Source organism: Triticum aestivum, chromosome 2D (genome assembly GCF_018294505.1).
Source record: "Triticum aestivum cultivar Chinese Spring chromosome 2D, IWGSC CS RefSeq v2.1, whole genome shotgun sequence".
Taxonomy (NCBI): Eukaryota; Viridiplantae; Streptophyta; class Magnoliopsida; order Poales; family Poaceae; genus Triticum; species Triticum aestivum.
In genome coordinates, this window is record NC_057799.1 from 653,187,227 (window position 1) to 653,199,643 (window position 12,417).

General features: G+C 47.8%; 1 protein-coding gene across 1 annotated transcript; it reads right to left on the reverse strand.

Annotated features, from left to right (window-relative positions):
• Positions 1-1,239: 1,239 nt before the first annotated feature.
• Positions 1,240-4,565, reverse strand: LOC123055410 (FT-interacting protein 4). The gene has a single exon (XM_044479426.1). It carries the CDS (start codon positions 4,462-4,464, stop codon positions 1,300-1,302), a length of 3,165 nt encoding a protein of 1,054 aa, XP_044335361.1. The 5' UTR covers positions 4,465-4,565; the 3' UTR covers positions 1,240-1,299.
• Between the last annotated feature and the right edge of the window lie 7,852 nt (positions 4,566-12,417).

Below are 12,417 nucleotides of genomic sequence, written 5' to 3' on the forward strand. Positions count from 1 at the left end.
TAACTGCAGTCCGTTTAACTCCACGATTGTGTCGGATATATAAAACCTATATAAAATGTTACAGTGCGTTGTAGACAGCAAACATACATGGGGCAATTGGTTGGCGCGTGTCATCTACGGCGTGAAGGTCGCCGGTTCAAAACTCAGCCCTGCAACTTTTCTGTTTATTTTAGTTGTGCACTGACAGGTGGGACCCGACGGTCATTGAGACGCACACTCTTCATGTCAGCCTTTTCCGACACTGCAAGTGGGCCCTGCGCCACGCTGCCATGTTAGTCAGCAATATATACATATCTAGACATGATTTGAAATGTATTTGAACCATACTGCCAAGTTATAGAACCAGTTCGGCGTATTTTTCAAGTTGAGGCACCAAAGTGAACATCGATGGCAAGTTTAGGCATCACTAGTGTTATTACCTCTGCATACTATATATGTGCCCACTTCACCACTTGATAAAAAAAAAAGAGAGACATGAGAGGACAATGGAAGGCCCCACTACAGTACCACTATGTACTATATAGGAAGCACCGCCACACCCACCTTTTGTGCCTAATTAATCTAATCTAATCTAATCAGCTGCCTCTGTCTATGGAGTAGGATCCTTCCAGAGACATGCTAATTCGAACAAGGATTAGGACAAGCCACTTTTAGAATGCTACCAGTATATACACTTCACCTTTGATGATTCTTTCTGAATAAGATAAGGGAATATGAATATGAATGAATATCTATCTAGTACTATGTGTCAAACAGCAGTCGCCGGAGATGGAATACAATAGTACATGAATGCTTTATTTATTCTCGTTAGCTTGGTCGACCAACTTTATTCCCCACGCTACACATATCCAAAGAAGAAGAAGAAGAAGATGGACATCCATGGCGACTGGCTAAACTGGTGTGGAGACAAACAAAAGTGAATCAACAAAATATGCGCACGGCACCGACAAAAGTATGGTATGGAATGTAGTGGATCAAAAAAAAAACTCTATGTTGGATGATAACAATGCCGCATCTGCCGCCTTATTCTCTCCCTTTAATTATTGAGAGGAAGCTTCTGAATGTTCAGAGTATCTATCCACTCCATTCCAACCTTTCTTATTTTTATTTTTATGATTCTCTGATCACACAAACAAAAGTGATCCATTGTGTAGTGTAGTAGTAGTAGTAATAGTGAATATATATATATATATATATATATATATATATATATATATATATATATATATACTGAAATTAATTTAGATAACTCTATGCAAAAAAAAAAGAGAGAAGAGGAGAGATCCATGCATGGCATGGTCATAGGAGCATGTCACCCTTGGCGGGGAGCCGCTTGTAGAAGTTGAATGGCACGGACGGCTGCTTGCTCCGGAACCGGGGGTGGCGGAGCATGAAGAGCCCGAAGACGACGGCCACCACCTGGAACGGCGTGATGTAGAGCACCACGGCCACGATGAGCGACATCGTGATGAAGATGGCCGTCGCCCTGGGGTCGCGCCAGCTGAGCAGCGACTGCGCGCGCTCCCCCTGCATGGCCAGGTCGCCCACCACCGTCTGCACCCTGCCGGCGACGCTGCGCAGCCGGTCGTACCGCATGCGCACCACGTCCGAGGGCTTGGACGTCGGGAACGTGTCGAACTCCTCGTCCAGCTCGTCCGGGTGCGCCTGCTCCGCGTGCGACAGCACCGTGTCCATGTGCGGCGGCTTCCGCGGCCGCCGCCGGTAGTTCCACACCCCGATCATGAACAGGTATAAGAACACCGTCGGCAGGATCAGCTCCGGGTAGCACACCAGGATGAGGAAGAGCACGTGCACCAGTATCGTCGTCAGCGGGTTCTTCCACTTGCAGATGCCGTCGAACCACTTGCCGACGGCGACCACGCCGGAGAAGAGCGACGTGATGCGGTAGAAGTTGGCCTTGCTCCGGCGCAGGCTGAACATGTGCGAGTCCACGTCCAGCATGTACTCCACCACCTCCCGGTGCAGCGGCGGCTCCGACCTGCCCAGCCGGGTCGCCACCATCTGCATCGCCTGGAACCGGAGGTAGTCGAGCTGGAGCACGGATATGGGGTTGCTGTAGTGCATCTTGGGCAGCAGCGGCCGGCCGTACTGCGCCAGCATGTTGGCCCATGCCGTGCACGTGAACCGGACGGCGAGGTGGAGCTCCCCGGTCTTCTTCAGGCCGCCGGGGGTCAGCGCCATGAGCGGGTAGTAGTGCGTGTACACGCGGTCGGACTCGAGGGTGGCGAGCCTGACGCGCACCTTGCCGATCCTCTGGTCCTTTCCGTCGCTGTGGTGGAGGTGGTTGTTGTCGAAGACGGCGACGGTGATGACGGTGCTGAGGTCGAACACCTCCCAGGTGTACTGCTCGTTCCACGCCGGCGCGGCGGTGCCGAGCAGCGTGCGCGTGCGCACCCACTTGGACCCGTACTTGGCGACGCAGTAGGGGCTCTTGTTGCCGCCGAGGCCGCGCGCGCTGAGGATGCCAACCTCCAGCACGCCGATGGCGCTCTTGCGGAGCTTCTTCGCCGCCGGCTGCAGGTCGCTGCTGTAGTGCGTGGACTCGTCCAGCACGTGGTACGCCGTCTCCAGGCTCATCCTGAGGTGGATCTTGCTGGCGAAGGTCTTGGAGTGCTCCCGGTGCTTGGTCCCCGTCGTGGCCTCCGCCGCCGCCTCGTCCACCGTCATGCCGCGCGACAGGTTGAACCACTTGGATGGTATCGACTTGGCCAGGTCGTTGCGCGGCACGTACGGCGACGCCACGGGGATGATGATGCGGCCGATGGGCTCGTCGCGGCCGGCGGCGACCTTCTCCTCCACGGTCACCACCAGCGGGTCCTCGAACGGCTCGCTGGCCACGAACATGAACTCCTCGTTCCACGACTGGTTCGCCGACCCCTGCGGCTGCCCCGGCCGCGTCCGCCTGATCTGGCTGCCCATCTGTATCTTGGCGATGGTGGGCGCGAGCGGCCGGCCCTTGTCGGCGGCGATGAGGTCCTGCGCCGCGATGACGGAGACCTTGAGGTAGATGAGCTTGGGCGAGTAGTACACCTTGGAGCGCGTGTTGGTGAGGCCCTCCCGCGAGAGCGAGTGCGCGTCCGAGTGCCACGCCTCCGGGAACGCCTCGTCGGCCTGCGTGCCGATCCAGACGGCCAGCATGATCTCGCCGAGGGGGTGGCCGTGCCGGAACCGCTCGCCGTGGGCGTCGGCGAGGCTGTACCACTGCGGCGCGAGCGGGCTGTCCGGCGGGAGGCGGCTGGGGATGTCGGACATGTCGAAGACGACGCGGCCGACGAAGTCGTCCCGGAGCGTGTCCTTGTCCATGACGATGACCTCGAGCTGGCTGGCCTGGAGGTGGGCGCCGGAGAAGGCGAACGTCTGCCGCCACACCGGGTTCTGGTTCTTCTCCAGGTGCCGCGTGACGCCCTTGAAGTTGCCCAGCTTCACCTCCACGTACGGGTCCAGCGCGCCGGTGAGGTCCATGGAGGGCAGGTCGCGCGCCTTGACGACGGTCACGTAGAGGTACGACATCGGCTCAACCATGTCGTAGGTGGACGCGATCTTGGCCGTCCCAGAGCGCGGCCCCATCTTGGCCGGCAGCGGGGGCTTCGTCTCGGTGAGGCCGTACTGCGAGCCCGGAGGCGGTGCCTGGGCAGGCCCGGCGGGCTTCGGCACGACCACCGTCTGCCCCGCTGGCGGAGGCGGCGCCGCCATGGCGTGGAGCGTGTGGCGCCGAGGCTCGTTGCCACCACCGCCTGACGAGGCCGGAATGGAGCGGAACTCGCGCGTGTCGTGGCCGCTCTTCCCCTTGGTCTCTGCCGCCGGGCCACCTGAGGTAGAGGCAGCTGCGGCTCCTGCTGGCGCCTCGCCGGAGAAGACGTTCCTGACCATCCTCTCGGGGTCCAAGTTGCCAGCAACGGGCTGGGAAGGCTGCTGCTGGTTCTGCTGCTGACCACCGCCGGTGTCCATCGCCGGAGCAGCAGCAGCATGGTCCTGCTCGACGCGATCGCCGTCCCGCGCGTCGGGGACGAGGTAGAGCCGGAGCGCGATGTCCCCGGAGACGCGGGAGAAGAGCCCTCTTTTATCCAGCGGGAAGCGCTGCAGGAAGGCCTCGTCGGGCGAGCGAGCGACGGACTCGCCGGAGACGCGGACGCGGCCGAGGAAGACGTGGGGGCGGAGCGCGTTGTGGTCGTTGAGGCTGCGGTCGTGCTGTACAGACACGTCGACGGTGAGGGCGGCGAGGCGGGCCGGGTCGCGGACGTCGAAGACCAGCGTCTCGTTCCACTGCGGGGAGAGGTCGCCGGGGCGGGTGGCCGTGCGCTGGCGCTGCCCGTCGAACTCCACCTCCACGAACGCGTTGCAGCCGGCCCCGCCGTCCTTGGAGGACAGCTCCGCCGCGTCCGCGACCTCCACGGCAAGCTTCATCGTGGCGGCGGTCGGGGGCTGTGAGGTATGGATGTTCATGTGCTGTAGGATGGCCGGGGTTTGGGAGGACGGCCGGCCATGGGTGCTCTGCTCTTCTCTGCTCTGGCTCGGTTGGTAGGTGCTCTGTTTTGGGAAAGAAGTGAAGACGAAGGGCGCGTGTGTCGTAATAGTGTCCCACTATTTATAATACCGATAATCTTGAGGGGTTGGTTGTTATTTTATTTTATTTTGGCCTGGGCGGTGGTATAGAAGATGGGCCCACGGGTCAGACCAATGTCGACGACCGTCGGCGGGGTTTATTTGGTTGGTTGCCGTCACCATATCTTTTTATACGCGCTATTCAGCCATTTTTAAAGTGAAGTGTGTTCTTTGTTGAAGAAGAACGTCTAACTTTTTATCCATCTCTGTAGCCACTCTTTTCATTGCAATAGCTGCATAGCTTTTTTTAGGGGAACACACTTCACTTTACTGACCAATAACCAAGAATAAAGGGATAATTAGATTGTGACACTAAATTACCACCTTGGGACATCTCTAGCCCATTCCAAAAGTTAAATATGAGGATTTTTTTAATTTGGGGAATTAAACGCCCGAAATAATAATTTTTCATTGCCATATGGGCTAGGAGAGGCAACTCTCACTAAAAATGGGGAGGAGTTCGTGCCTCCATCACTGCGGCAAACCCCTGGCCCACCCCGCTCCCTCCTCCGGTCGTCTCCGGATAACATCTATAACTTTTATGTAACGCGAGATCTCTCAAAACAAAACTTAAGGCTGGATATATATGTCATAACATTCTAATTTTTTTATATATTCTTGTGTTTTTCAAATCATGCAAACAGTGGGTGTCCTAAAGGAGCCGCTTTCTTCTTTAGAAACGATGGTTTGGTGAGTTGAGAAGAGAAGAGATGACTTCTGCGTCACTCGGTCTTGCCATTCCTGAAGTGTGTCTGATTGCAGATTCTCGGTGCGATGACTGTGATCTTTCTTCGGAAGTATGTGCATGATTTGGTTGGTGATGTTTAGAATTACTCCTACTAGCTAGTGTTATATCCTATCTTAAGGATTGGGTGACGTTAATTAGCCATTGTATCAATAATCAATAATGGAGCATTTAAAAAATTGAATAATAGAGCACCCACGTCTCCATCTATCCGCTCTGCGGATGGACATTCCATGATATCATATCTATAGCATGCATGCTCTCCGCCTGTTATCATAATTATCATGGGAAGAAAAGAACCGAGAATTCTCAAGAAAACGGGCTGGTGATAACTAGGGGTTTCATGTCAAATGTAACACATCATATCAATAATTATTACGAGATGTGGCCCAATCTCAATAATCTTCCAAACTCAAAAACTAAAAGTAAGATCATATATTATATTGATCATAATAAAATCATAGGAATTTTGGTTAATTAACCTCCAACTACTATCATGAGCAGCGAAGGACTAAAGACATCGTTAATAATATATGGAGTAGTACCAAGAAATTAAGTGTTATCAATGCTCAACCGACACCTACAGTACCTAACAGACCTTCGCCTTCTTCTTCTTTTTAAATTTAAATACTCCTCGACCATCTTGATTTCTTGTTTGCAGTTAACTGCACATCCTTCTAATAGTTATATGAATTAATTCAAAAAGATAAATAGTAGTTACATGAATACATATTTAATTATGTAGCTGTCCATGAATTGAGCTACTCACACTAGTCTTTCAGTATTTAAAATTAAGAAGGGATTGGTATTGGGCGCTGAAAATAATAGACATTTTTTTATCAAATCTAATCTCATGGAAAGTTCTTTGTTACTATGGCAACTCTGTTATACACCGAATCATGCGGCATGCATGATCAACCCTCCACAATTCTTAGTATGGCATGCACAAAATCTCCATAAAAAATAACCATATGTTTTTCTTGTGGTGTAATTAAATAATGTCTAGCTTTTACATAGGACTCGTCATATATGTTATAATCTTGTGTGATTTTTTGCAAGGTTAATCTTGTGTTTGTAAAATCATGCAAACTATAGTTGTCCAAAAGGAACTGGTTCTATTTTTAGAAATGGATGGTTTAGTGAGTCAGAAAGAGAAGAGATGACTTTGTGTCACTTGATCTTGCCATTGCTAAACGGAGCCCAATCGCAGATTCTCGTCGCGATAAGATTGTGATCAATCTTTCATGGAAAGTGCATGCATGGAGAGTCCACATGGGCATGGTATGGTTATTTTTGGATATTATTCCTATTAGCTAGTATTTTATCCCATCTTTTGGGATTGTTCGGCATCAACTGGCCATACTATATATCAACAATAAATAATGGAGCACTTACATACATATCTTCGTAACCTCTATATCAATGTATCTTTTCAGTGGATGGATATAACATGCTATCATGTCTCTAACCTTGCATGGTCTCAACCTATTATTTTCATTATCATTGGGAGAAATGAAGCGAGAATTCTATGGAAAACGGGCATGTGATAACTAGGGGTGGGTTGGGGTGCAGATGTCAATCAGAACACATCATATCAATAATTATTAGGACATGTGACGCAAGCTCAATAAAATTGATCGTTCAAACACAAAGTTAGCTTAAACTAAAAGGAAATTTGTATTGACTACTACTTCCATGAGCAGCGAAGGACAAATGACAACGTTGATAATATATAGCACCAACATATTAAGTCTTGGCTCAGTCTACACCTAGATGCCATGCACTTTCTGCAACCTACCTAACAATATACAATATGAGTTATATTATACTCGTCAACAACCTTAATCTTTCATGCCATCTCCCTCTCTAAATCACACATGTCGACCGTCAATGCCACCTTTCATCTTTTGCCTTTAATTAGTTATATGAGCCTCAGTTATGTAGCTCCACATGAATTATGCTAATCACGCTCCTAAGTGTGTTTTCATATTTATAATACTGCTTACTTAGGAGGGGTTGGTTGGTATGCAGCGGCGGAACAATAGAAGAGAAAGAAGAAGCAGGCCCATGGGCCAACGGAATAGTTGGCGGCAAAGACTCATCTATTGGTTGGACTGGCTAGTAGCGGTCGTTGGCTGGGTTTTGGCTTGGTCATCTTCTCGTCATGTCACTATGCACACCCTATCTATCTATCTATTTCAAAGGAGCATACTTTTTTGCATCTCTTTTATTTTCTAAGCAAGACCTAGGGTGCCATCAAATAGAGGAGAGGGGATCGTTGGATGGGAAAGATCAGGAGGGAAGTAACATATAACAAAAAAGCATTTGAATAACACCTAACAATATTTAATCAAATATGCGCAATAGGTTACCAATGGAATAAATAATCTTGGTATTTATGCTTAATGCTTTTTGAGAATTGTGACAGAGTGCCTAAGGTTTTTTCACAAATAAAAGTAAGGTTTTCTCAAACAACATAACTAATATTGGTCATCTGTTTACCAAGAATAAACACTCTACACATTGCCCGGGTCACTAACCTTGGTTACAAGGAATACCAGAATCATGGGTTAACAGTCCAGTGGTATCTTGCAAGTGGACACGCAAATAAGAAAAGTGTTGTATGGTTTCATTGTATCCATAAGGCAGATACTTATTTTCACAGTGCCCTCTCGCCGAAGTGTGACAAGCGCATGTTACTATGCTTAACTACTAGTCACATGATAATTTTGACCCACATAGAAATCTTAATCTTCCAAGATAATTGGTTTACATATCCACGACAATATCTCTAAGTTTTGTACAAAAAATTCTTAACACCACTTCATTTCTAGGGGTGAAAATTCTTCCTTTTCCTTCATTGGTAGGGCCCAACATCAACGAACTTGTGTCTTTACTTTGTTAAAGCCATTGTCAACTTGCTGATGAGCTGTGCTTCAGTGGTTGGTCTTGGTAACCAGGATGAAAATCCTTGTCATAGACATCTCCTGCTAGATGTGGCAAAGACAGCGTGAGGGTGTTTATTCCTTCTTTAAAGCATAGTAACAGAAGATGTTGACTGAGTTGTAGGTATTAAATTCATATCTTGTAATGTTTCTACCCAATTTGTTGATGACTTTGCTTTTGTTGCCTTGCATGAACATTAATAAAAATGGTTGTGCGCACCAAAATGATTTAGAGACTTGGAGTTTCAACCTCCTTTTTGAAAAAGTATTACAATCCAGAAATATCTAACTTCCATCTCTTATCTTATCGTCATAATCTCTAAGTTGTGAGCCCTAACAAAGTAATTGGAAGGCAACACTTGACTTTATTTATCACCAACCATTGATGTCTTTTTCTTGTTGAAAGGACACACAATGGACATTTCCTCATCAAAGAAAACAATAGCATATACAAAATAAGGACAACTCAACACAAAATGCCACAAAAAATATATTAAAATTCACCGAAAACCTTCACGAATCATGATCCTCTTGTTACTTAGATTTATTGCCGCCCATTGGAGCTTGAAACTTGCATTGCATATGTAGTAAACGGGAATGGAACACATGCAAACGCCTCGCCATCAAAGGGTATGAAGACTGCAATAGCTACTCACCTATAGCACAGAGATGTAATAACCACTAAAGGAACCTAGCTCGGCTAGGGAATCACCCCAAGTAGCGGATACTTGTATTCATTCGTTTTGATGGCGGTGTGGAGGATGCCTTGGGTGGCGGCTAGGGGTCGAGGAAAGGAGACGGTCAGATTTTTCGTAACCAAGCATTCGTTTTGATTCGAACAAATGAATCGCAAACGAGGCCGGATAATAAGATAATATTGCATTTTTATCATTTTGATGGATATATATTGGTCAAATATAAACAATGTTGGGTAGAACATAACATGCATGGACTCTGAAAAAATAGATCATATACTGCAATTGACGGGCATGTAGTATTAGGCTTTATCATGCCGAGCATGCTAGCTTAGGGGCATTGACAGGGATTGACTGTGATATGTAGCCCGAAGTGAAAATACATGCGGCCTCCGGAAAGTGCTAGAGGCTGAACCTGTGCCTATAGTGCAGTGTGACACTACCCATATATGCTCAGTTTACATCTAGTCAACAACCTTAATCCTCTGTAGATCATGTCCCTCTCTTAACTAAATCATGCACGATATTTATATCGACGGACTTTTCAGCTGTTGCTAGTTTTCAATTTTTTAAGCTGTTCCACACACACACACACACACACACACACACACACACACACACACACACACACACCAGCTGACGAACGGCAATGGCCATTGATTAGTTAGCCTGGCTGCATTGTGCATGCTGCCACCCTTATAGCTAGCTAGCTAGCTGGTACAGTACGTACTTAGCGGTTGGTCTGGCCTGCATCTGGACCAGGGCATGAGTGCTTGTCAAGATGGATCCAAGCAGCAGGGGTGAGAGAGCGACGTCTCAACTCGATGGACGGATGCATGATGCAAATTGCAATGGAGGGCAGGATATGGCATGACATTGATTCGGCGATGGCGGCACAGGAACCACCACCGTCCATTCCAACCAATAGAGAGCACAGGGCAATGCATGCAGCCAGGTGAGGCCACTACTGTATATACGTACTCCTCAGCCCTCTCACGCATTTAAAAAAAACATGTACCACTACTTGCAAAGAAGACATACGTCGCTGCTGGGTACAATCAATCATGCGTCGCAACAGCATCCCAATCAGCAAATCACTACTCCATTAACAGAGTAAATTGCATAAAACCATCACTTTAATGGTTAGGTTTGCGAAAAATACTAGGATACAGTTTCTCTGCAGAAAACATCACTTCTTGCATAACGGTTTTGAAAAACCACTGATTAGTGGATTAGAACCCTTTGAGCACGTTTATGAAAGATGGACCCCACCTGTCAGGAGCTGACTAGGCAAAATTATGGCAGGTGGGCACTTTGACTAGTCAAAAACCCATGTGCCGTTAGCGAATCCTGCCGCCGTCTACCCATGGAGGAGAGCCAGCAGCTCCACCGCTGCCAATGGAGAAGAGGAGCTGCAGCTCCGTTGCTGCTCGAGGAGCAGCAGCTCCGCCTCGCGTTGCAGATCTGGGGCCCTGGTCAGGGTCGTTGACGATGGTGTGCAGCGGCGTTCGGTCTCGTCGACGGTGAGGATGAGAGCGGCGGCGGCGGATCGAGGCGGAGGGAGAGAGGGTGGGGGTACCTCGCCGGGTAGGGGGCTACCGGCAGTGAGGTAGTCGAGGGCCGCGTCGGCTTGATTGGGGGATTGGGGATCCAGCAACGACGGCCGACGGTTGTGAAGCTCCAGCATGGCAGAAGGTGCGGCGGTAGCATCCTCTGCCTCACCCTGGGCGCGGCAACGGCGATGGTGGGCGGGCCTTTGCCTCGGCCGGGGTCGGGATTGGCGGCGGCCTTCTGCGTCAACCTAGGCACGGCAACGGCGGCCACTACGTCGACCCGGACGTGGCAACGACGACCCTTATCTTGTCCGGGGACAGGACGGGCAGTGGCTGGGTGGAGAAGAAGCAGATTTTTTTTCTTTTTTCTTTTCAAATGACAGGTGGACCCTACAAAGAAGCACATGATGATAACGTTACCACACGTCGCCGTACATGTGAGGTCTTAAGCGATGCCACGTCAGTCTGACCGCGGGCCCCATCTGTCATAATCTTGCTTAACAGAGTCAGATCCGCCAATCAGTGACTTTTGCAAAACGATTATACAAGACGTGTGTTTTCTGTCAAAGAAATGGAACGTAGTGTTTTTCGCAAACCTAACCTTCAAAGTGATGGTTTTATGCAATTTACTTCCATTAACAACAATCGGTTGATTATTTGATTGATTGCGCCACCGGCTAGATCCACGTCGACCTGTACTATTTTTTGGAAAAGGAGGATATACCCCCGGCCTTAGCATCTGGACGATGCATGCAACCATTTTATTCAATATTCACAAGGACCTTAGAAAATAATACATCAGTAAGCGTGAAGCCTCCGTTTCAAAAATAAGTGGCTTTGATTTAGTAGAGGGAGTACTTAGCAATGTAGACCACTGATTTTCTTTTTAGGAAATGCCTTGCAGCTAAGTTTACTGCTTCCAAAAAATAGTTACGTCTATATTGTTTATCATAAAAGGCACTGTAAAACTAGGGGATCATCAACGTTAAAAGCATGGGAGAGCCTTTGATATGCTTTGAGATTCCGAGCCACGCATAGGTACTGCTAGAGTTGGTCAGCTGTTTCTTTCACACATGCAAGCACACTGTTTCAGCTATGCAGCCTATGCTCCACCATCCCATACTTTTTCATCTTATTCTTAAGTTTAAATCTATTTTGGTGTTTCGACCAAAAGTCTAATTTACAATTTGTCTGCATATTTGTGTTTATGATGACGGAACATGGCGAGCCATAGTGAAATAATAAGATTTTTTTTGTGAAGTAGAATAAAATATTATTGAATTGTTTCACATGCAATTAATGAATTCGGATGAAACAAGTTTGAAGCGCGGTGATTTAGTTGTCAAAATAATAATTTCTGAAAGTATATTCAATATCAGTCTTGTTTTAAAGATCTTGTCAGAAAAACACAAATGTACAAGCATAATGTAGATCAAACTTTTATTTCAAAATATATTAGACATCTATTAATCTGAATGAAACTAAATGAGTAGGGAATAATATATGACTGTATGTCACATGAGAGATGAAACACTATACATGATGTCAGCGGTCCCATACAGCAATAATAAATGTGGATTTGCTAATTCTCATCTATACGAGATTTGACAAAGTCTCATCTAACTCCTACACTACACGATTAACGAACAAAACAATCCCTATGAATCTCCGTGTAGAATCCAAGGGTGTATATATTAGATGAGAGCCTAATAAGAAATAATGGATGCATGCATGGGAGTTCCCGTGCATGGTAGAAAATCCTCTCTCATGGAGAAAGTCCCCTCGTTCATAACTTCAATGACTTTTAAGTTGTCCGATGGGATAATGAAGTTGTTACACCTCATGCATTGTCCCAT